Source organism: Cnephaeus nilssonii (genome assembly GCF_951640355.1).
Source record: "Cnephaeus nilssonii genome assembly, chromosome: 16".
Lineage (NCBI taxonomy): Eukaryota > Metazoa > Chordata > Mammalia > Chiroptera > Vespertilionidae > Cnephaeus > Cnephaeus nilssonii.
The window spans coordinates 22071529-22096433 of NC_137087.1; the positions used below are offsets into that span (position 1 = coordinate 22071529).

Sequence of the window (24905 nt, forward strand, 5' to 3'; positions counted from 1 at the left end):
AATGTACTTTGTTCAAAGTTCCAGGTTTTTTGTTTGTTTTGTTTTTGTATAATGTTGTTAAATATAAAGTTTTAGCACCATACTATTTATTTAGCACTATTTATTTAGCACTATTTATTTTTTCAGTTTAGGTATACTCAAAACTGAATTTATATTACTATATACATGTTTTTGTGTGACCTACAAAGAATGTGCTGCCCTAGCAGGTTTGGCTCAGTGGATAGAGCCTCGGCCTGTGGATTGAAGGGTCCCGGGTTCGATTCCCGTCAAGGGCACATGCTCAGGTTGTGGGCTCAATCCTCAGTAGGGGTCGTGTAGGAGGCAGGCAATCAATGATTCTCATCATTGATGTTTCTGTTTCCCTTCTCCCTCTCTTCCCCCTCCCTCTCTGAAATCAATAAAAAAATATTTAAAAAAGAATGTGCTAAATGTTTACCTGCTTTAGAAATGGATTCTTTTGGGATCTGATGTCTAAAATTTCAAGATTAATTTGATTTTATACATTTTTATATACATTTTTATTATGTTTTGTTTATTTGAAATATAGGTAAAGAAAATTTATTTCTTTTTCATTTAAGCACAATCTTGTGATGAGAACATAGGTGTACATTTTATATTTATAATTTTGATTCTTTTTTTAAAAACTTTGTTTTTATTGATTTTTAGAGAGAGGAAAGAAGAGGGATAGAAAGATAAAAACATTGATGAGAGAGAAAAACATCATTGGCTGCCTCCTACACGTCCCTTATTGGGGATGGAGCCTGCAACCGTGCCCTGATGGGAGAATCAAACTCATGACCTCTTGGTTTCTGGGTCGACTCTCAACCACCGAGCCACACAGGCCAGGCTGGTTTTTGGTGTTTTTTTTTTCTGGTATTTTGAGGTCCCTGATGGAAAGGCCATTTTGCTGTTTTTCACCCCCTGACTTTTGCTTTCTGGTGTCAGACATGTTTTTTGTTTTTGTTTTGTTTTTTAATATTTTTACTGATTTCAGAGAGGAAGGGAGAGGGAGAGAGATAGAGACATCAATGATGAGAGAGAATCATTGATTGCCTCCTGCGCACCCTCTACTGGGGATCGAGCCCGCAACCCGGGCATGTGCCCTTGACCGGAATCGAACCCGGGACCCTTCAGTCCGCAGGCGGTCACTCTATCCACTGAGCCAAACCAGCTAGGGCCATTCTAAAGATTTTAGGAAAAAATAGCATCCTATACATGGAAAACTACGGTATTTTCTGATTCTGTCCTGCTCTCCCATTTGTTATTTTTAGTATTCAATATTCTAATGTAGATTTTGATATAAAAGAAAATAATTCTTATTCTTTAGAAATTTTGTTTGCTGAATTGATGACAAATGTAAAATGTATGATCCTATTTCACCTATTAATTTCATATGCCCCTTTGTTTTGGGGTATTACTCAATTTTTTCCTCTATAAAAAATTTTTTGGAAAACATAATTATCTCAAAGTTCTTAATTATGTGTATGGTGACCAATTTTAATCCTGGTGTATCCATCTTCTTGGGGAAAGCTCTAATTTCTCTCAATTGCTTCTACCTCACATGTTTTTTAAAAATTATTACTGGGAGTTTTTATTAAATAAATTGTTTTCTACCATTAGATTGTACTGTGTTAATTATTAATACTGAATAATAATTAAATTCAGTGTTGCCCAGCACTTTTTTCTGGTACTGACAAGTGAAATAATGCTCTAATGATGAAACCAAGGAGTATTGACATTACATAACAGGAAGGATCCTAAGATAATGTCAGTTCCTGGGAGTGAGGTGAGTAAGAAGTTTTTTTGGTTTAGACAGTAGTTGCTTCTTTATAAGTGTGTATGGCCTACAAAGTAAAGCCTTATGGAAGAACCCGAGGAAGAGTTCTAAATTTTCAGTCATTCGTGAGTCTGTCTTGGTTACAAGATTCTAGCCACTTAATTATTGTTATTTTTTAATATATATAGATTTCTTTTTTTTAAAATATATTTTATTGATTTTTTACAGAGAGGAAGAGAGAGGGATAGAGAGTTAGAAACATCGATGATAGAGAAACATCGATCAGCTGCCTCTTGCACACCCCCTACTGGGGATGTGCCCGCAACCAAGGTACACGCCCTTGACCGGAATCGAACCCGGGACCCTTGAGTCCACAGGCCGACGCTCTATCCACTGAGCCAAACCGGTTTCGGCTATATAGATTTCTTTTTGCCACCGAAACACTAATTTTAATTTTAATTAAATGTATTGGGTAACATTGGTCAACATGTTCGTATAGGTTTCAGGTGTGGGTTCTATGTTATAGGATCTGTATGTTACACTGTGTGCTCACCACCCAAGTGAAATCTCCCGTCACTGTATATTAGGAGCCACTTCTTCCCCCATCCCCTTCCCTCTGGCAACCACCACATTGCTGTTTGTGTTCACAAGTTTCAGTTTTAGATCCCACATACGAGTGAAATCATGTGGTTCTTAACTTTTCCTGACTTTAAAAATGTATTTTTATTGCTTTCAGAGAGGAAGGGAGAGGGAGATAGAAGTATCAATGATTGATCCCCACTGGGGATTGAACCGTGACCTCGCAGAGGGACCAGAAGGGAAAGACATAGCCTTTCTTACTGACCTCTGGCAGCCCCTAGCAGCCGGTCCGGTGAGTTTCTGGACTTGGCAAGACTAGGCTAGGCGCTTATCTCGCAGAACCTAGATAAGGGAAAGGCCTGCAAGCAGACCAAGGACAAACAGCCTGGTGACGCTTGTTAGCTCTCAGGGACGTCGGAAACACTCCGTGCTGCTGTGCTCCTCGGACTGGGAGGGGGAATCGGGCCATCTCCTGGCCTGACCCTACAATAGGTCAAGAGAACAATAGGCTCAAGACTTGAACAGTCTCTTTGCCAAAGAGAATCTCCAAATAGTGAATAAACATGAGAAAAGTGTTCAATGTCATCAGTGTGACAAATATAAAATAAACGCAGCATACAATCACCTACCCACCAGATTGGCCAAAAATGAAGAAATTCGAGCATTAGAATGGAGATGGAGTTACAGAAAGACTACATTGCTGGTAGGAGTGTTAATTTTGAGAAGAGTTTTGAAAATAATTTGGCATTATCTAGTAAATTTAAGAAAGGTATAGCTAGTAAATTTAAGAAAGGTGTACCTGATTTCCAATACTGTTCTTAATCATATGCCTTTAAGGCTGTTTTGCATAGAGGCACCAGGATGTATGTACAACCTAGAACAACCCAACCTGGAAACTCCTCATGGACGTAGGTAATATGTTCAGCAAGTGAAACAAGTAACAGAATTCATAGTGTTATTCCATTTGTGAAATTTTATAAATAAACTACATTGTTAAAGGGCACATACTTGAGTGGTAGTAACATACAGAAAAGCAAGCAAAGGGCCCTAGCTGGTTTGGCTCAGTGGATAGAGCTTCGGCCTCTGGACTGACTGAAAGGTTCAGTTTCAGTCTGGGGTACATGGCCGGGTTGAGGGCTGAATCCCCAGTAGTGGGCGTGCAGGAGGCAGCCAATCAACGAATCTCTCTCATCACTGATCAATGAATCTCTCTCATCACTGATGTGTCTCTTCCCCTCTCCCTTTCTCTCTGAAATCAATAATATATTAAAAAGAAGAAAAGAAAAGCAAGGAAATTATTCTTTTAAGACTATCATTTAAGTCAGGATAGTCTTTCCCTCCGGGGGGATTGAGTGAGGGGTGCCTGGTGGCCCTTCCCGGGGAGGATGCTCACTCAATCTGGCAGCGGTTACCCAGCTGATCATTTTCTGATTCTTTAAACTGCGTATGTTTCATACATTTTATCCATGGATGATCATCTCACAATAAATAAAATTAAAAACTGAAAGCAGTAGAGGCGTAATAGGACTCGATAACGGCCAAAGTGGTGACGAGAACACATCGCCTGATTTTCACGAAATATCTCGGCCTGTTTCTAGCGACTGCTGATCTCGCTAATAGCACACCTTTCCCAGCCCGACAGAGGGCCATCTGACCAGGAAGGTTTTCCTCTCCCTTAAATGAGAAGACGCTGGCTTTACCCCGACACCTGTTTCCTTTGATTAGTGAAATCGTTCCTCATTGCCTTTTTTTTAAAAAAAATATATTTAATTGATTTTTTACAGAGAGGAAGGGAGAGGGATAGAGAGCTAGAAACATCGATGAGAGAGAAACATTGATCAGTTGCCTCCTGCACACCCCCTACCGGGGATGTGCCCGCAACCAAGGTACATGCCCTTGACCAGAATCGAACCTGGGACCCTTCAGTCCGCAGGCCGATGCTCTATCCACTGAGCCAAACCGGTTTTGGCCCTCATTGCTTTTTTTCATCATTTAAAATGTTTCCGTTATAGTTGCCATTCAATGGTATCTCAGTGTCAGGCGTACAGCCTAGTGGTTAGACATTTACATCATCTGCGAAGTGACCCCTCCCTCAGTCTGGTGTCCTCACTGCTTTTTGTGAACCAGGGCGGGTGCTGGTAAACCTGGGCGGGTGCTGGTAAACCAGGGCGGGTGCTGGTAAACCAGGGCGGGTACTGGTAAACCTGGGCGGGTGCTGGTGAACCTGGGCGGGTGCTGGTGAACCAGGGCGGGTGCTGGTAAACCTGGGCGGGTGCTGGTAAACCAGGGCGGGTGCTGGTAAACCAGGGCGGGTGCTGGTAAACCAGCGCGGGTACTGGTAAACCTGGGCGGGTGCTGGTAAACCTGGGCGGGTGCTGGTAAACCAGCGCGGGTACTGTTAAACCAGCGCGGGTACTGGTAAACCTGGGCGGGTGCTGGTAAACCAGCGCGGGTACTGGTAAACCTGGGCGGGTGCTGGTAAACCAGCGCGGGTGCTGGTAAACCAGGGCGGGTGCTGGTGAACCAGGGCGGGTACTGGTAAACCAGGGCGGGTTCTGGTAAACCAGGGCGGGTGCTGTTAAACCAGGGCGGGTGCTGGTAAACCAGGGCGGGTGCTGGTAAACCAGGGCGGGTGCTGGTAAACCTGGGCGGGTGCTGGTAAACCAGGGCGGGTGCTGGTGAACCTGGGCGGGTTCTGGTAAACCAGGGCGGGTACTGGTGAACCAGGGCGGGTACTGGTAAACCAGGGCGGGTTCTGGTAAACCAGGGCGGGTACTGGTAAACCTGGGCGGGTTCTGGTAAACCAGGGCGGGTGCTGGTAAACCAGGGCGGGTGCTGGTGAACCAGGGCGGGTGCTGGTGAACCTGGGCGGGTGCTGGTGAACCAGGGCGGGTACTGGTGAACCTGGGCGGGTGCTGGTGAACCTGGGCGGGTGCTGGTAAACCTGGGCGGGTGCTGGTAAACCAGGGCGGGTGCTGGTGAACCAGGGCGGGTGCTGGTGAACCAGGGCGGGTACTGGTGAACCTGGGCGGGTGCTGGTAAACCAGGGCGGGTGCTGGTGAACCTGGGCGGGTGCTGGTGAACCTGGGCGGGTGCTGGTAAACCAGGGCGGGTGCTGGTGAACCAGGGCGGGTGCTGGTGAACCTGGGCGGGTGCTGGTGAACCTGGGCGGGTGCTGGTAAACCAGGGCGGGTGCTGGTGAACCTGGGCGGGTGCTGGTGAACCAGGGCGGGTGCTGGTGAACCTGGGCGGGTGCTGGTGAACCTGGGCGGGTGCTGGTGAACCAGGGCGGGTGCTGGTGAACCAGGGCGGGTGCTGGTGAACCTGGGCGGGTGCTGGTGAACCAGGGCGGGTGCTGGTGAACCTGGGCGGGTGCTGGTGAACCAGGGCGGGTGCTGGTGAACCAGGGCGGGTGCTGGTGAACCTGGGCGGGTGCTGGTGAACCAGGGCGGGTGCTGGTGAACCTGGGCGGGTGCTGGTGAACCAGGGCGGGTGCTGGTGAACCTGGGCGGGTGCTGGTGAACCTGGGCGGGTGCTGGTGAACCAGGGCGGGTGCTGGTGAACCTGGGCGGGTGCTGGTGAACCAGGGCGGGTGCTGGTGAACCTGGGCGGGTGCTGGTGAACCTGGGCGGGTGCTGGTGAACCAGGGCGGGTGCTGGTAAACCAGGGAGGGTGCTGGTAAACCAGGGCGGGTGCTGGTGAACCTGGGCGGGTGCTGGTGAACCAGGGCGGGTGCTGGTGAACCTGGGCGGGTGCTGGTGAACCAGGGCGGGTACTGTTGAACCAGGGCGGGTACTGGTAAACCTGGGCGGGTGCTGGTGAAGCTGGGCAGGTGCTGGTGAACCAGGGCGGGTGCTGGTGAACCAGGGCGGGTGCTGGTGAAGCTGGGAGGGTGCTGGTAAACCAGGGCGGGTGCTGGTGAACCTGGGCGGGTGCTGGTGAACCAGGGCGGGTGCTGGTGAACCTGGGCGGGTGCTGGTGAACCAGGGCGGGTGCTGGTGAACCTGGGCGGGTGCTGGTGAACCAGGGCGGGTGCTGGTAAACCAGGGCGGGTGCTGGTGAACCAGGGCGGGTGCTGGTGAACCTGGGCGGGTGCTGGTGAACCTGGGCGGGTGCTGGTAAACCAGGGCGGGTACCGGTGTGGCCGGTGTGGCCGTCGGGCTCGGGCTGCGTAAACAGGCCGGTAACTCCGCCGGCTGCTAAAGCTTCCGACTTTCTAGCAGCCTTTGCTCTCTCTCCCGGGAGCCTGCGGAGACGCCAGGCTGGCAGCCAGCTGTGCGGGAGGAGCCCGCCGCCCCGGGGCCGAACACGTGTGCACGCGGCCCGCCTCCCCGTGGACGCGCTCCCGCGGCGCTCGGGTGCCGCCCCCGGCGCCAGACCCCGGGCCCCTCCGCGCCCCGCCTCCCCGTCCCGCCGCCGCCGCCGGCTCCGCGGCCCCCGCCCCACTCGCGGCGCCGCGCCCCGCGCCCTCCCGCCGCCGGGAGCGCTGTGGGCCGCCGGGCCTGGTGCTGACGCCGTGGCGGCCGCCGCGCACCCGAAGGCAGCCGCTGGGGCCCGGCCGTCCCCGCCCGAGAGCGCGCCGCCGCCGCCGCCGCCATGGGTAAGGGGAGCGGCCGCTGGGCCCCGCGTCCTGGGCTGGAGGCCGCGCCCGACCCGGAGGACTGGTGGTGGTGGGCGCCGAGGCTCCGGGTCGGAACGGGGCCGGAACCGGGCCTGGGGCTGGGCGGGGGCCGCCGGGGACTCGGGGGCGCCCGGGGTCACCATGGCAACGCGCGGCCGCCCAGGTGCTCCGGTCCCCGCTCTGGGCTGAGGGGTCGAGGGCTCTGGGTCCGACAGTTCCGGGGCGCGGGGACAGGGCCGGCGGGTGCCGCTGCCGGGTCGGGGGGCAGTTGGGGCCGGCGAAGACTCCCCGGGTTTGGGGGTGGCGGAGGGAAGACGCGGCTCGGGTTTGGCCGGGGGGAGGGGGGGCAGCGACGGCCGCAGCGCCCGGGTGAGCCCTTCGCGGGGGTCCTGGGCCCCCCGAGCCTTTGGACAGCCTTGCTGGGGAGAGATGGGGAGGCGGGGTAGGGGCTCTAGGCCCCGGCGAGATGCGGGGACCGGCCCTGAGCGCGGCCCGCGAGCCGCAGGACACGTCCGCTGGCGGGGGCGGCGGTGGGGGGGCGCTCCTCCGCGGGAGCCGCCGGCGCCCGGCTCCGACCCGCCCCCGCCCGCAGCTGCGAAGGCGCCCTTTGTCTGCTTGTCGCAGCGGACGGCGCTGAGCTCTGTTGAGAAAAATGGAGAATTCCCATAGATGATGAAACACCAAGCGGTCTGGTCCCCGAGGAAAAAAAAGAGGGAGTCCCCGCGCTGTGCCGACTGAAGAAACGATGGTGGAAATTTCCCACCTGCTCGCTGCCGGGCCGGGGCCGGTGTGGCTGTTTGCACTTGGTTGACGGGGCAGTGAACTTGTCCGAGGGTGGAAATGACCGAGTGCTGTGTTTCCTGCACCTCCTTTTGTCACCTCCTGCCCCTCCCAGCATCTGGATGTCTGAGCAAACTGCGAATACAGATTGTGGGAGAGAAGAGAGACCTTGTTGTCAACTGAAAATGTCCATTGAGATGGGTTGTTTGAAATGAATCTGTTAACTTGTTCTTCACCTGAATCAGCTGCGTGGAAGAACCTTCCTGTGAAGTTGGGGAAAGGAAGGAGTCCTGCACCATAGGCCGAGAGTTGTCAAGAAAAAACACACAAGATAGTTAAAATGAGTGGAAATGGAATGGCTTCCCCTGGACCCCCTTATTTGCCAGTGTGTGTTTATTTACTTGTCCTGATTGTTCCGCGTGATACTGGAATCTTAGAATTTTAACGACCTTTTATTTTGTTGCCAGTATAATTCTGAACATTTTTATATGTTTGCCTTGGAATTCATCTTTGGATGGTTCCTGCTGGCCACCTTTTTTGCATGAGACCCTTCAACATGTTGTCTTTTAGTCTAAACTTACCTCTACAGAAATTCATGAAAAAACACACACACCAAAAAAACCTCATTCTCCCTGTAAAGGGTACCATAAAAGTAAAACAAACACCAGAGACTAGCCGGTTTGCAAGGATCTTGGGGATAATTCATGAACTTTGACTGGAGTGGGCATGATAGAGTTCTATAGTGTATGTGAGAGACATAAAGAGAAGTTGTAGGTTAGTTAGGAAGACTAATTTGTCCACCAAGGAAACGCAAGCAACTGTTGGTTTTGTAGGGGAAGGAAAGGGTTTGTACTAGTATATTGTTCAATGTCATGTCTTGCAAACGAAGTTGGACTCCTTTCTTGTGCTTTCAGCTACAAAAGACCCCACGGCTGTGGAGAGAGCGAACTTGTTAAACATGGCTAAACTGAGTATCAAAGGACTCATTGAATCTGCTCTCAGCTTTGGCCGCACTTTGGATTCTGACTACCCCCCCTTGCAGCAGTTCTTTGTTGTTATGGAACATTGTCTGAAACACGGTCTTAAAGGTATCATTTTTAAAAATTAATTCACTTTGAGGTCATTTCCCCCCTCCCCCAATCTTAAACATCCTTAGAAATGTGGTGTTTTTGAGGCCGTAATTACAGTTACTTTATATTTTAAAATACTCGGTGGGTTGGTTTGGGGAGAAAATGTCCTACTGTTTGAAATGGGTGGTCTTAGAAAATGCTTACTTGATTGTGTTTGGTTAAAAAGCATATTTAATTTTTAAAATTTTCAACATACCCTGAATTGGTTTCCATCTAGGACATTTATGGAATTATTTAAAAAATGTTAAATTTGGTGATTCTGATATGAACTCTTCTTATTAGTTTGAGCCCTATTGAGCAAATACATTAAAATAGTTGATGTTGAGCCCTGCTGGCATGGCTCAGTGGTTGAGCATCGACCTATGAACCAGGAGGTTTCAATTCCCAGTCAGGGCACATGTCCAGGTTGTGTGCTTGATCCCAATGGGGGCTTGCAGGAGACAGCTGATTAATGATTCTCTTTCCTCATTGATGTTTCTATCTCTCCCTCTCCTTTCCTCTCTGAAATCAATAAAAAAATATATAAAATAAAAAAATTTTTAAATAGTTGATTGTTGAAATCTAAACCTCCTTAGTGCATGGGAGCATGTCTTCTGGATTGGATTATTGTAGAAGTGTGAGTACTCCCTGAAAACAATGATAATAGTGAATATTCTTCTATACAGTTCATATTGAATAATGTGTGTAAAATATTTGTATTATATTTAGTTATTTAACATGTTGTGTAATAACTCTTCTTTTACTTAAAATAACTACTTCTTGCCACAACCTTTGTGGCGGGGTTCAGCACCTGAAGGAGGGGCCAACACACAAATGCAAATACTATACAAAAAATAGGAATTTAGAAGGCATTGGGGGCCAGGTGGAGCCTCTTTCTTGAAGACGCACACCTACTTCTGGCCTGGTCTGCTATTTTTTTACTTGACTACACATTTGCCCTTTAGCAATGCATACAGGCACATCAAAGTCAAGTTTGGTAAATAGTAAAAGGATTATCAGGTTAGGGAATTGCCTTGAGCCACCACTATCTCCAGACGAGGTACTTAGCATCAGCCCTGCTAAAGCCCAAGGTCCATCGGCCTTCCGAGTTCCTTGGTGCATTGACAATATTGGCAAGCGGTGCTTCCCACACTTCTAACAGCAGTGGTTGACAGTTTTGGTCTTTAGTTCATGTTATCAGCATCTGTGGAGAGGGCTATGTAAGTATATTAAGGTGACTATTATAAAGCAAAAGAAGCTTGGCTTTTTGTTGTACTTGGAGCCTAAGTAGGTTAGGATGGCTTAGAAGTTCCGACTATGGTGCATGAAAGTGTGGGTTAATTTAAAAAGCAAAAGAGGATATTTATCTAAACATGATTTTAATAAACTGAGACGGAGTCTTGGCACCAAAATTTGAGAAACCCTATGTGACGTTATTAATGTACTCATTTCTTTTTCTTTAAAATTTTTTCAATTTATTTTTATTGAGATATAATTGACAAGTAACATTATATTAATTTCAGGTATACAACATAATGATTTGATATCATTTGTATATGTTGTGAAATGATCACCAAAAGTCTAGTTAACATCATCAACCACATGTAGTTACAAGTTTTTTTCTTGTATTGAGAACTTTTTAAGATTACTTTCTTAGCAACTTTAAAATATAATACAGTATTATTTGAGGTTATATATTTATTTTCCTCTTGTAGCTTATGTTTGTATACATTGAAGAGAAGATTAGAAGCAGCAAAAGTGGGTCAGATTGGCAGCTAAGAGCAACTCATCAGGAAATATTCAAAAGGGTCTCCTATTAAAATGCAGCAACTTCTCATTATTGAGGTGGTTATTCATGTATCATTTTAAACTTTTTAAATTTTTTTATTTCAGAGGAAGGGAGAGGGAGAGAGAGAAACATCAATGATGAGAGAGAATCATCGATTGGCTGCCTCCTGCACCCCCCCGAATGGGGATCAAGCCTGCAACCCCAGCATGTGCTCTTGACCGGAATCGAACCCGGGACCCTTCAGTCCGCAGGCCAATGCTCTAGCCGCTGAGCCAAACCAGCCAGGGCTCATATATATTTTTTAAATTAAAATTAAAAAAATACTTTTATTGATTTCAGAGAGGAAGGGGGGGGAGAGAGAGGGAGGGAGGGAGGGGCGAAGGGAGGGAGGGAGGGAAACATTAGTGATGAGAGAGAATCATTGATTGGCTGCCTTTTGCACTTCCCACACTGGGGAATCGAGCCTGCAACCTGGGCATGTGTTCTGGGGAATCAAACCTTGACCTCCTGGTTCATAGGTCAATTGAGCCATGCTTCCCGGGCTATACTTCTTTTTTTTTTTCCGGGCTATACTTCTTAAATGTGATCATCATATACACTTCTACAGATACTGAAGGTCTAATCATGGTAATTTTTTTTCCTTGTCGGGTTTTTCTTGTTTGTTTGATTTTATCTACTTTTTAAAATGTATTTTTATTTATTTCAGAGAAGGAGGGAGAGGGAGAGAGATAGAAACATCAATGATGAGAGAGAATCATTGAGCGGCTGCCTCCTGCACACCCCCTACTGGGGATCAAGCCCACACAACCCAGGCATGTGTCTTTGATTGGAATAGAACCTGGGACCCTTCAGTCCACAGGCCAATGCTCTATCCACTGAGCCAAACCAGCTAGGGCTAATTATGGTAATTGTATACAATACAGTAGTATTAACTATAGTCATCATATTATACATTACATCCCCATGACTTATTTGGCTGCCTTCATTCATTTTATCCACCCCTGCCCTCTGCCTTTGGCAATCACCAGTCTCTTCTCTGTATCTATGAGTTTGTTTTTTACCTTCCACTTTTTAATTAAAGGCTTATGATAATTTAAAAAATATGTAAGTAGAGAAATCTACTCTTTTTGTACATGCATCAAATAACATAGAAGCACATAGAGTAAAAACAGTTTCTCTTCATTCTCCTCCCTAAAGGGGATTTTTGTCATTCTTCCAGCTCTTTCCTTTTGTTTCTTCTTTCTTTTACTCCAAATAGAGTTGTGCTATAAGTGTTATTCTGTGACTTCCCTTTTCTCCTCTCTTTAAAAACACACACACACAACATGATGGTGTGCATGGTTTGGCGATCTGTCCATTTATGTAAGTGTCTTTATCACACTTGTAGTGGTTGTATACTGTTTGATAGTATATGTATACCATAACTTTTTAAGTATTCTCCTCTTAATGTACACTTAGTTTCCAGTTTTTTACTATTAAAATTGTGCTGTAACGTCATCGTTGGGTATATATGTTTGTGCACATGTGCTAGGATTTCTTTAGAATTCCTAGGTATAGAATTACTGGGTCAAAATAGGCAAATGGCATCTATGAAGGTTTCACTAATTTATCAAATAACAGTGAATGTGTTTGTTTCCCCACATTTTTGCCTGTTCTTGATATTATCAGTCTTTTTGAAAAGTTCCTTTTTATTTTAAAAAGTAGCAGTAACTTAGATGTTTATTTCCCCCCAACCTGTTGAAATGGAACTTGCCAAAGATGGTCAAAATAATTAATTTTTAAACTCTTTTCTGAATTTATTTTCCTTTATTTCGAAGAATAACACGAGGCCTGTCCTAGCAGTCATAGGCTTATTTTGGGGAATCATTTCAAAACTACTTTGTGCCGATAGATTTTTCTCCCCCAAGGAAAAGTTGCCTATCTTCGTGACTGTCCATGGCTGGTGCATATTATAGGCACACGGGATCTGCAGGAGAGCTGGTCAGTCTTAGGAAAGAAATGGACAGTGATTTCATGGTTTTATATTACCCAAATCTCAGAAGAAAATAAAAGAAAAAGTAAAGCCACAATTTTTCATGTTTAAAAGTAAAGTGACTTTTTATTTGTCCTTGGTTTACTTAATAAACTGATAAAGATCAACCTTTATTTTGGTACTGGTAAAGAACGAGCCCTTATTATAGTATTTTTTTTTTTTACTGTAATTACCTGCCTGCATATTTCTGATAAGGACAAATATCAGGATCCTGGTTAACAGGCTCTTCTTGATCAACAGGGCTGTGTGGTGATAAAAGAGGTAAGGTCTCTGAATAATTGTATGTTGTTAGATATGTTGAAAGTAAATATTTAAAAGGAAGTTAGTACAGTTATATACATATGTTGAAGTCATATTCATCATATTTTCTTTTTTCAGTAAGAAAATCATTTCTGAGTTATAATAAAACTATCTGGGGTCCTTTGGAACTGGTGGAGAAGCTATACCCAGAAGCAGAAGAAATAGGGGCCAGTGTCCGGGATTTACCTGGTCTTAAGTAAGGAATCTTATTACTTGTTCATTTCTAACCACAGAAGTGTGTGTGTGTGTATTAATATTTTTATTGATTTCATAGAGGAAGGGAGAGGGAAAGAGAGAGGTAGAAACATAAATGATGAGAGAGAATCACTGATTGGCTGCCTCCTGCACGCCCCCGACTGGGGACCAAGCCCCGCAACCCGGGCATGTGCCCCTGACTAGAATCGAACCCGGGACCCTTCAGTCCACAGGCTGACACTCTTATCCACTGAGCCAAACTAGCCAGGGCCACAGAAGTATAGTTACTGTTCCTTAAAAGTACCTCACATTCTAGTTTATCTTCTCTCAGCCTTAAATAGCTTTCTTCCATTCTCTCCTAATAAAATTCTGTTCAATCTTTATGGTTTAGCTTAGATTTCATTTCTTTTATGGTTTTTATTAGTCCTGTCAGTAAGAATTAACTGCTTTTTCAAATACTCTTATCACTATAGTCATTCCTTATTATATCACCCACTAGAGGCCCAGCACACAAAATTTGTGTACAAATACAGTCCCTGCAGGCTGGGGGCAGCTCCTGCATTGAGCGTCTGCCCCCTGGTGGTCAGTGCACGTCATAGCGACTGGTCGTTCCACTGTCTGGTCAATTTGCATATTACCTTTTTATTATATAGAATTTTAATTCAGCATTGTAATGCAGGAAGTTGCAAGTCCTTTTAAGGTAGGATGTATCAATTATGCATTTCTGTTTTCTGAATGTTAAGCTATTTTGCAGTAATAGGCAGTCAGTCAGTAACAGTGACAGTTTGTTGGAGACTGATGAGGCTAAATCCAGGCAAAAGCTCAGGAGGTTTTGAGTTCTCAGATAAGCCATTTATGTAACACTAGAGGCCTGATGCACGAAATTCATGCAAAGGGCTCGGCCCCTGCCGCGGTGGCGGCTGCCTCTGCCCCGGCCCCTGCTGCTGTGGCTTTGTCCGGAAGGTTGTCCAGAAGGACGTCTGGTCTAATTAGCATATTATGCTTTTATTATTATGGATAAGACATGTGCAAATTACTTTTTTTCTCTGAAAATTAGGACCTATAGGGTCCCCTGCCTGTTTCACTGGACAAATGTATATGAAATGTCCTAAAAGCTGAATATTCTAGCTAATAACTCAAGAGTGTTGAAATTTTTGCAGTCATAAAGTGTTGTTAAGGCAAAGGTCTTACACTTGTCATGATTAGTTTCAGATGTACAGCATAGTGACACTTGATGTTTCTTATTTTTTTTTCTCTCTTACTGTATTTGTATTGATTTCAGAGAGCAAGGGAGAGGGATAGAGAGATAGAAACATCAATGATGAGAGAGAATCATTGATTGGCTGCCTCCTGCACACCCCCTACTGGGGATAGAGCCCACTACCCCGGGCATGTGCCCCTGACTGGAATATAACCTGGTACCCTTCTGTCTGCAGGCCGACTATCCACTGAGCCAAACTGGCTAGGGCTGCTTTTTTATCTTTATAAATGATAGAACTTGGATAAGAAAGGTCTGAGATTTAATATTTAAGGACAATTGGAAAAAAGAAACATTTGAAAAATAGCAAGAAGCCTGGTGATATTTCTCTAATTAATTACCAGTGTGGCACCTTCTTAGCTTTGTTATGCTTTTTAAAAAAAGATATTTTTATTGATTTTAGAAAGAGGAAGGGGGAAGGAGAGAGGGGGAGAGAGAGAAAAAGATTGATGAGAAAGAGAAACATAGATCGGCTGTCTCCTGCACGCCCCCTACTGGGGATCAAGCCTGCAACCCCGGGCATATACCCTGACACGGAATTGAACCAGTGACTTCTTGGTGCATTGGACCGAAGCTCAACCAACTGAGTCATACCAGTCAGGGCTGTTATGATATTTTACATTTGGATACAGTGTTAATTATTTTTTAAAGGCATTGTACTGCCCTATTGATGTATTTTGCATATTCATTTTATAGAAGGCTAAGTCCATCTGACAAAATATTTCTTGTGGAAATAGTCTCACTTTTTAGAGTCATTTCTCTCAAGGCTTTAAATGGTACCTAGATGTCCTACAGGTGCAAACTTACCTTAGAGATTTAAATAGCTCACAGGGATTGGTTTGCATGCTCAAAGAAGCTAGTTTAAAACTATAGAAACAAAGACAAAACTATGATAAATTGCCTTTTTTAAAAATTGTACCTCAACAGAGATAGAACATATGGTTTATGTTCTTTGGGCTGGGAGTGTTTTCTTACCAGTTGGTTTTACTTTTCAGGACCCCCCTGGGTCGTGCAAGAGCATGGCTTCGTTTAGCCCTCATGCAGAAAAAAATGGCTGATTATCTTCGTTGCTTAATTATTCAAAGGGATCTCTTGAGGTTAGTACCATTAAATCATGTTCATCTTCATTTTTTATTTCATTGATATCCTGTCTCCCCAAAATCATTAAAGATGTGAAAAAGGACTCGTAAAATACAATAAGTTGGCATAAAACAAAGGGAGGTGTGAAATGAGTGAGAAAATCATGGTGGGGATGTAACATTGATTAGGAACTACCCTAAAAAATGATAAGGAAGAAATTTATATTTCTAAGTTAGTTTCCTTTTTTAAAGCCTAATATACATATTTTTTCTAAATTACAGTTAATTTTATGAATAAAAATATATGTGAAATTTGGGGCTTTAATTCAAGGGGTCTCTTTTTAGCTTTTTTTTTTTTTTTTTTAACATATTTTATTGATTTTTAACAGAGAGGAAGGGAGAGGAACAGAGAGCCAGAAACATTGATGAGAGAGAAACATCGACCAGCTGCCTCCTGCACACCCCCTACCGGTGATGTGCCCGCAACCAATGTACATGCCCTTGACCGAAATCGAACCTGGGACCTTTCAGTCCGCAGACCGACGCTCTATCCACTGAGCCAAACCGGTTTCGGCTCTTTTTAGATCTTGAATATCCAACTACTGCTTCAACTGTATTGTGGGCTTTCTTTAAACCAGGGGTCCTCAAACTTTTTAAACAGGGGGCCAGTTCACTGTCCCTTAGACCGTTGGAGGGCCGGACTATAGTTTAAAAAAAACTAGGAACAAATTCCTATGCACACTGCACATATCTTATTTTGAGGTAAAAAAACAAAACGGCAAAAACACCCACATGTGGCCCACGGGCCGTAGTTTGAGGACGCCTGCTTTAAACTATCAGTTTAAATTGAAAGCCAAGTGCTTAAGACAGACTTTCAAAGTAAGATAATCAGTTCTTTTTTCTTTTTTAAAAAAATATATTTTTATTGACTTTTTACAGAGAGGAAGGGAGAGGGATAGAGAGTTAGAAACATCGATGAGACAGAAACATCGATCAGCTGCCTCCTGCACACCCCCCACTGGGGATGTGCCCGCAGCCAACGTACATGCCCTTGACCGGAATCGAACCTGGGACCTTTCAGTCCGAAGGCCGACGCTCTATCCACTGAGCCAAACCGGTTTTGGCAAGATAATCAGTTCTTAAAGGAAGTGGGGCCCGTGGTAGCCCCTCAATTCTCCCTTGTTCTTTTAGAGTGCCTGTCTGATGTTCTGGAGAATTTTGTCATTTTTGGTTTTATTTTTTTATTTTTCATTTTTTTATTAAGGAATTATATGTGTACATATCTTACCATTGCCCCCCCCCCCACTCCCATACATGCCCTCACCCCCCAGAGTTTTGTGTCCATTGGTTATGCTTATGTGCTTGCATACAAGTCCTTCGGTTGATCTCTGATCCCTAATCATTTTTGGTTTTACTTGTGACTCCAGTTCATCTTCGTTTACCCATTTTGTAAATGAGGATGACTATACTTTAAGCACCTGCAATTTCTCAATAATATTCTGAAGTGATTAAATACTATACATGGGATTTTTAAAAAATATTTTTTAAAATTGATTTTAGAGAGAAGGGAGAGAGAGACAGACAGACAGGCAGACAGACATTGATTGGTTGACAGACAGACAGACATTAATTGGTTGCCTTTCCCAAGTGCCCCAACCAGGAATCAAACCTGCAACCAGGAATCGAACCTTCACCCTTTTGGTACAGTGCATGGACGATGCTCCAACCAAGTGAGCCACACCAGCCAGGGCTACATTGGACTTCTTGAGGGAGGCATGAGACAGTGATAACTAGTTCTCTGAATATAAATCGTCAAATACTAGTTTTTAAAAAAATACTTTTATTGATTTCAGAGAGGAAGGGAGAGAGAGAAACATCAATGATGCGAGAGAATCATTTTATTATTATTTTAATTTTCACAGTGAATTCTATGAATATCATGCACTAATGATGGAAGAAGAAGGAGCAGTAATTGTGGGGCTACTGGTTGGCCTGAATGTGATAGATGCTAATCTGTGTGTAAAGGGAGAGGATTTAGACTCACAAGTAAGTAGAAGTGACTAGTACCAAATGCAGAGTGTTTGCAGTTTCCACTGTTCCTCTCTGATCCAGGTCTTACTCTGTCAGTTGTAAACAGTGCTGTTAAACAGTAAAGGAAAAATAAGAATGAAATGTATTTGTATGTTAAAGATACATCTGATATTTCTCCCCTTTAAATAGAAATAACTTTATTTATAAATTCAGGTTGGAGTCATTGATTTTTCCATGTATTTAAAGAATGAAGATGATATTGGAAATAAAGAAAGGTACGATTTCCATAAGTTACTTCATATGTATTTCTTATGTGGCTCTTTATAAATCAGTATGAGGTCCATCTATTTACCATGTGGTTTTTATTTCCTTTATTTGTGTGTATTTCCTGCTTTGTTTAGTTTTCACTCCCATTTGTAAGCTTTACAAAGCAAAGACCACTTGGAAAGAGGCTTTAGAATGATGTGTAACTTCTGTTTTACATGTTAATAGTTAATAGACCCATTTTAATGGTTGTGTTTTGTGATAAAAGGGATTAAAGCTTATTCACAAGCTTACATATGCTGGTTTATTTCAAGAACTAATTGTGTTTGTTTGTTTATTTAAATTGTTTTTAAATTTAAAATATACTTATTCCAACTACTGAAAAGGAAGGATAATTATGTAATATAATAGAGGTGCTAATTATTGCTATGGCAGTTATAATATGTAAATGTATCGAAGTAACATGTTGTATGCCTTAAATTTATACAGTGTTATATGTCAATATATTTCAATAAAAAATAAATCATACTGATGCAAAAATTTTAAAAATATACTAATGGTACTGTTAAATCTAGTATTAGCAAGTAATTTATTTAAATAAAGATTATAGTTATTTAGTACACAGTTTACTGCTACATGATTTTGAAGTTTCTTGAATTTTACTTTAAAGGCAAAATAATGTTTTACCATTATGACTTGACAACAATTTTAGATGATATGACATTATTTTTGGCACCCAATAAATACCTTTCCAATGAGCACAAAACTACTTTTCTCCCCTCTAGGAATGTTCAAATTGCTGCTATATTAGACCAGAAGAATTATGTTGAAGAATTAAATAGACAACTGAAGTAAGTGTTATGGATACTTGGAATACTTAGTGCATTTATGACTATTGTCTTAGGGTCCCCCTCTTTTCAGGCCAGCTTAACCCTATTCCCTCTACACATCTTTGAGAAGGGGTTGAGGAGACAGAGAAAATCTAAATTAAGTATATAGAGAATTATTGGAGATAATTCATTTTCAATAGAAAATAAGTCAGACTTTAAATAATAATCTTTAGAGGATTCAAAAATAGAATTTCTTACTTACCCCTATACCCTTAAAATAAAGGCTAGCCCTATCTGGTTTGGCTCAGTGGATAGAGCGTCAGCCTGTGGACTGAAGGGCCCCAGGTTCCCTTCTAGTCAAGGGCACATGCTTGGGTTGGGGGCTGGATCCCCAGAAGGGGGAGTGCAGGAGGCAGCCAATCAATGATTCTCTCTCATCATTGATGTTTCTATCTTTTCCTCTCCCTTCCTCTCTGAAATCAATAAAAATATATTTAAAATAAATAAATAAATAATAAAGGTTAGATAGGGTGGAAGTTTATGTCATTTTGATGGTTCAAAAATTCATTGAAACTGTCAGTTAATACTCAATCTGGGAAGAATGTCTGAGATCTGTTTGTTTGTCTAATGCTATATAATAAAACCCTAAAATGCAAATCGATCGAATGGTGGACCGACCTGCAGAACAGCTGGTTGCTATGATGCGCACTGACCACCAGGGGGCAGACGCTCAAGCAGGAGCTGTCCCCTGGTGGTCAGTGAGCTCCCACAGAGGGAGTGCTGCTCAGCTAGAAGCCAGGCTCACGGCTGTCGAGCACAGAGGCAGTGGTGGGAGCCTCTCCCACCTCCGCTGCAGGTGGGCGGTAAGGAGTGAGGGGTCCCAGACTGCTAGAGGGATGTCCGTCTGCTGGCTTAGGCCCGATCCTCAGGGGACACCCCCGAGGGGTCCCGGACTGCGAGACCCTCTGCGTCCTCCCCCCAGTGCACGAATCTTGTGCATTGGGCCTCTAGTAAAAGTATTATGTGAGTCAATAGGTAATTTAAAATTTCTAGTAAACTTCATTAAAAAGGTAAAAAAGAGACATGAAATTAATTAAAAATATATTTTATTTAACCCAAAATAGTATAATTTCAACATGTAATCAATATAAAAATTATTGATATATTTTAACTTTTTGGTACTATCTTCAGAATCCAGTGTATATTTTACACACAGTACGTTTCAATTTGGACTAGTCACATTGTAAGTACTTATTGTAGCCACAAATGGCTTATGACTACTATACTATATAACACAGGTATAGTGAATATTTGCTACATAGTTAGAAATGGACTGTTCTCATTAGTTAAAAGGAATAATTAGTAAAAATGGCTATCTCTGGATGATGGGATTATGAATAATTTCTATTTTACTCTATACTCTTCTGTATTTTCTGAATTTCACTCAAATAACATGTATTACAATCTGAAAATAACAATTTGACATTTTCCCATTGTAGAAAAACTAATAAGCAGTAACTCTTGCTTTCCTCTGAAGTTGGAGAGATAGGAAAGATCTTTTTTTAAAAAATATTTTAAAAATTGATTTTTAGAGAGAGAGGAAGGGAGAAGGAAGAGAGAAACATTTAATGTGAGAGCCAAACATCAGCCAGCTGCCTCCTGCACACCCACACTGTGGATCAAGCCTGCAACCCTGAGCATGTGCTCTGACTGGGAATTGAACCATGACCTCCTGGTTCAAAGGTTGATGTTCAACCACTGAGCCATGCCAGCCAGGCAGTGTCTTCTTTTTTAATCACGGAGTTTTAATAATAGATATAGGAGATATATGTGTATTTTTTATTTCTGAGATTGTATTTCTAAGTGCAATCTTGTATTGCTTAATTATTTTCTTTTAAACTTTACTCACTTTTTTGGGAACAGGCAATATATTTCCATGGTTTGAACTTCAAAAGGGACATTAAATGAAAAGTCTCCCTCTTCCCTGATCTTCAACCCCATCTAGCTTCTCTCTTAGGGAATAATTAACATGCTATGTTCTGATGAATGCCTCCACAGATATGCAAATAAACAAGAATAAGCATATATTTTCTTTTTTTTAATTAAAAAATTATTTTAGAGAGGAAGGGTGGGGGTTTAGGGGCAGGGGATAGAGAGAGAGAGAGAGAACAATGATTTGTTATTCCACTTATTTATGCTTCTTGTATGTGCCCCAACTGGGGATCGAAACTGCAGCCTTGGGGTATTGAGATGACACCAAACTGAGCACCTGGCCAGGGCCTGCATATATTTTCTTATATTTGCCACCTTCCCCCAGTTCTTTACACAAAAGGTGACATTTTTTTTTGTTATTCTGTACTTTGTTTTTACTCAACAATTTATCATAGAATCTATTCCATTTGGTTCAAATGAGCTGTCTCAGTTCTTAAATTATGTGTGTGTTAATCAGGTACTACAATACTAATGCCATACTTTTGTATATTTTTATGTATTAAAAACATTTCATTTTTTTTCTAATTAGAAAATAGTTCTGGTAATTTTAGAATATTTCAAAAGTATAGAAATAGACTTTTAAAAAGTAGAATTCACCTGTTACCTCTCACTAAAAACCACTATTGAGAGTTTACTGTTTTTATAAGTGCTTCTTGGATTATTTTTTAACTAGTGGCCCGATGCATGAAATTCATGCATGGGGGGGGCGTGGGGGGTGTCCCTCAGCCCAGCCTGCACCCTCTCCAATCTGGGACCCCTTGAAGGATGTCCTACTGCCAGTTTACAGAGATTGGGCCTAAACCGGCAGTCGGACATCCCTCTCACAATCCGGGACTGCTGGCTCCAGCCGCTCACCTGCCTGCCTGCCTGCCTGATTGCCCCTAACCACTCTGCCTGCCGGCCTGCTCGCCCCCAACTGCCCCCCTGCCAGCCAGATCACTCCCAACTGCCCCCTGTGCCAGCCTGCTCAACCCCAACTGCCCCCTCTGCTGGCCTGCTCACCCCCACCTTCCCTCCCCACTGGCCTGCTCACCCCCAACTGCCCCCCTGCTGGCCTGCTCACTCCAAACTGCCCCCCCGCTGTCCTGATCACCTCCAACTGACCCCCACTGATGGCCTGCTCACCCCCAACCTGCTGGTCTGCTTACCCACAACGGCCTCTGCCGTCCCATCCTGTCCTGATCACCCCCCAGTGACCCAAGGTCCCAGCCCCTCCTTTTTTTCTTTTTCTTTTTTTTCCCCCAGCTTTTTTTTCAGCCTTGAGCGGAGGCCAGGGCCAGCTGGAAGCAAGTATCTAGGATTTAATTATCTTCTATAATTGAAACTTTGTAGCCTTGAGTGGAGGCCAGGGCCGACCAGGGCCGGCCAGGGCAGGAAGCTTGGCTTCCTCCATTGCTGGGGCAACCCAAGCCTCCTGCTTGCTCCAGCTCCATGGCCGGCCGCCATCTTGTTTGAGTTAATTTGCATACGTGCTCCTGATTGGCTGGTGGGCGTGGCTTGTGGGTGTAGCAGAGTGATGGTTAATTTGCATGTTTCTCTTTTATTAGTGTAGATTAGAAGCCCGGTGCACAAATTCGTGCATGGGTGGGGTCCCTCAGGATGGCCTGCAGGGATTGGGCCCCAGCTCGTGCCCTAGCCTCAGAGCCCCGCCTGGCACTCTGCCTTGGCCTGGCGCTGCCCCCTCACCTGCTCCACCATCCCTCCTGTGGGGCGATCGATTGGGGCCAGGCCCCCCCACCCGGCTCCCTCAGCGTCTGGGAGCTGGACGGCGACCCCGTCCCCTGCCGTGGCCACTGGTCACCGTCTACAGGGTGATTGGTGGGGCAATCGGGTCCCCGCTCGCACTTGCTTTGGCCTGGTGCCGCCTGCTCACCTCCTCCACCATCCCGCTGTGGTCCCGCTCTTGTCGCCCGCTGCCAGGGCACATTACTGACGCCCGCCATGTTTCGCACTGCCACCTGGTGGTCAGCACGTCATAGTGAGTGGTCGAACTCCCAAGGGGACAATTTGCATATTAGGCTTTTATTATATAGGATTCTCACATAAATGTAGGACAGATATTATTGTCTGATTTTATAGATGAGGAAATTGAAGCTCAGAAAGGTTTTATAAGGTGACGCAATTAGAAAGTAGAAAAGCAAGCTATAACCTTAGTCTTTTATCTTATGGTCCTGTGATTGTTATATATTACTAGAGGCCCAGTGCACAAAATTTGTGCATGGGTGGGGTCCCTAGGCCTGTCTGGCGATCAGGGCCTGTTGGGGCCATCTTGCCCATTCTCGATTGGGGCCAGGCCAGCTAGGACCTGCTGGATGGGGGGAGGGATGAGGGGAGGGACCGCGGGAGGTTTGACGGCCGGGGGGAGGGACTGGTATAGGTTGGCTGGCCGTGGGAGGTTGGCTGTGGGAGCGCACTGATCACCAGGGGGCAGCTTCTGCATTGAGCATCTGCCCCCTGGTGGTCAGTGTGCGTCATAGCGACTGGTCGTTCCGGTCGTTCCATTGTAATGGTCACTTAGGCTTTTATATATATAGATTGTCCAGATACTCTGGTACTGTTTGTGAAGAACTCAAGTTGTTTACATTTAAAAAATGATCCTATATAATAAGAGCCTAATATGCTTAAGTGTCTGGTCGACTGGTCAGCCGTTCAACCAATCAGAGCGTAATATGCTAATGATATGGTAAGGCCACTCAACCGCTTGCTATGATGCACACTGACCACCAGGGGACAGTCAGCTAGTCACTATGTTGTGCACTGACCACCGGGGGCAGACAGTCGACTGATCAACCAGTCGCTATGACATGCACTGATCACCAGGGGGCAGACTCCGACAGGTAGTTTAGCTTGCTGTTGGGGTCTGGCCAATTGGGACTGAGTGAGACGGGCCGGACATGCCCTGGAGCCCTCCTGTGGTCCCTCCCTGGCTGGCCAACCTCCCATGTCTCTCCCTGGCCCTGATCGTGCACCGATGGGGTCCCTCGGCCTGGCCCGTACCCTCTTGCAATCTGGGACCCCTTCGGGGATGTCAGAGAGCTGGTTTCGGCCTGCAGGTCAGGCCAAGGGACCCCACTGGTGCACGAATTCGTGCACTGGGCCTCTAGTTTAATATAAATAGAAAAACATTTTTCTTGTTTCACATCTAAACTAAAATGCCCATAGTTGTTTCTGAGGCTGTTATAAAATTTTTTGAATCTGTTGTAGATTTCTACTATAATGTATATAGCATATTACATTTTATTAGAGAAAGTTTGAAATGGTAAAATCAAGCAGGACTTGAAAATTAGACTCAGTAAAATGTATAATAATGCCCAGTCTTGATTGATTTAAACAGACATATAAAAAAGTTTTTTCATGTAGTGGAACCTGATTTTTTACTATATCCTTGAAACATGGGGTGTTTGCTTAGCTTCAGGCTGACTGGGTACCTGATAGTAGGTATCTCATATTTGCATTTCTCAAAAATGGTGATTTTGAAGGTCTTTAAGTTATTATGGAAGTGGAGAGAGGTAATAGAATGGGGTTTCTGTTGATGAATACTGTTTATAAGTTTCATTAAAGTTTATCCTTTTAAAAATAATTTTAAATTTAGTTTTAATAATATTTAGTTATCTTTATGTGGAATTTCCATTCCTAAATAGTATAAGTTACATGTAAAAGGGACCCTAAAAAGACAAAAAATAATGAGCAGCATCAAATGAAATTTTAATAGAAATATTGGTTCTTTTGCTACAGTCTATATTCTAGTTAAATCAAGTTATTCTGACTTAATGAAATTTCTCACACTAAAAAATTCAGACAGGGCAGTTGGTGAATGTCATTCAACATAGAGAATCCAGGATAACATACTTTTTCTTGCCTTTGTGAGTGAGTTTGAATGAGTTTTTTCTTCATTAATTTCAGCAGCACAGTCAGCAGTCTCCATTCAAGAGTTGATTCATTGGAAAAGTCAAATACTAAGCTGATTGAAGAGGTATTGTCATCACAGTCCTAGTATTGGTGATGCTTTTTCATTTTCAGTATGCGTGTGTGAAGCACATACACATGGTCATTAGGATGATGCAATACTTGTAATATCGTTGTGATTGAGACGTTTGGGAGAAACCACATATCTCAGGTGAATCTGAATTGTTTCGAGATACTCAACTTCTAGAAATGAGCTTCAAAGATGAAACTCAGACATACTCTTCTGTAAATAAGCTGTGCTTCTCATTTTAAATCTGGAGGACCTGAAATTAGATGGTGCATATTTCTTATGTATTAAAAACA

At 44.1% G+C, this 24905-nt stretch overlaps 1 protein-coding gene across 2 annotated transcripts in view; it reads left to right on the forward strand.

The window, feature by feature from the left end:
• Positions 1–6793: 6793 nt before the first annotated feature.
• Positions 6794–24905, forward strand: part of RUFY2 (RUN and FYVE domain containing 2) — a 40106-nt gene continuing 21994 nt past the window's right edge. Inside the window, exons 1-8 of one of the 2 annotated variants that reach the window (XM_079793309.1) lie at positions 6794–6956; positions 8672–8845; positions 13066–13183; positions 15436–15537; positions 17442–17565; positions 17764–17825; positions 18600–18665; positions 24540–24609. In XM_079793309.1, coding sequence (XP_079649435.1) covers positions 6953–6956; positions 8672–8845; positions 13066–13183; positions 15436–15537; positions 17442–17565; positions 17764–17825; positions 18600–18665; positions 24540–24609 — 720 coding nt within the window. In that variant the 5' untranslated portion in view covers positions 6794–6952. The remainder of the gene's footprint in view (positions 6957–8671; positions 8846–13065; positions 13184–15435; positions 15538–17441; positions 17566–17763; positions 17826–18599; positions 18666–24539; positions 24610–24905) is intronic. The other variant, XM_079793310.1, reaches the window with a different exon arrangement.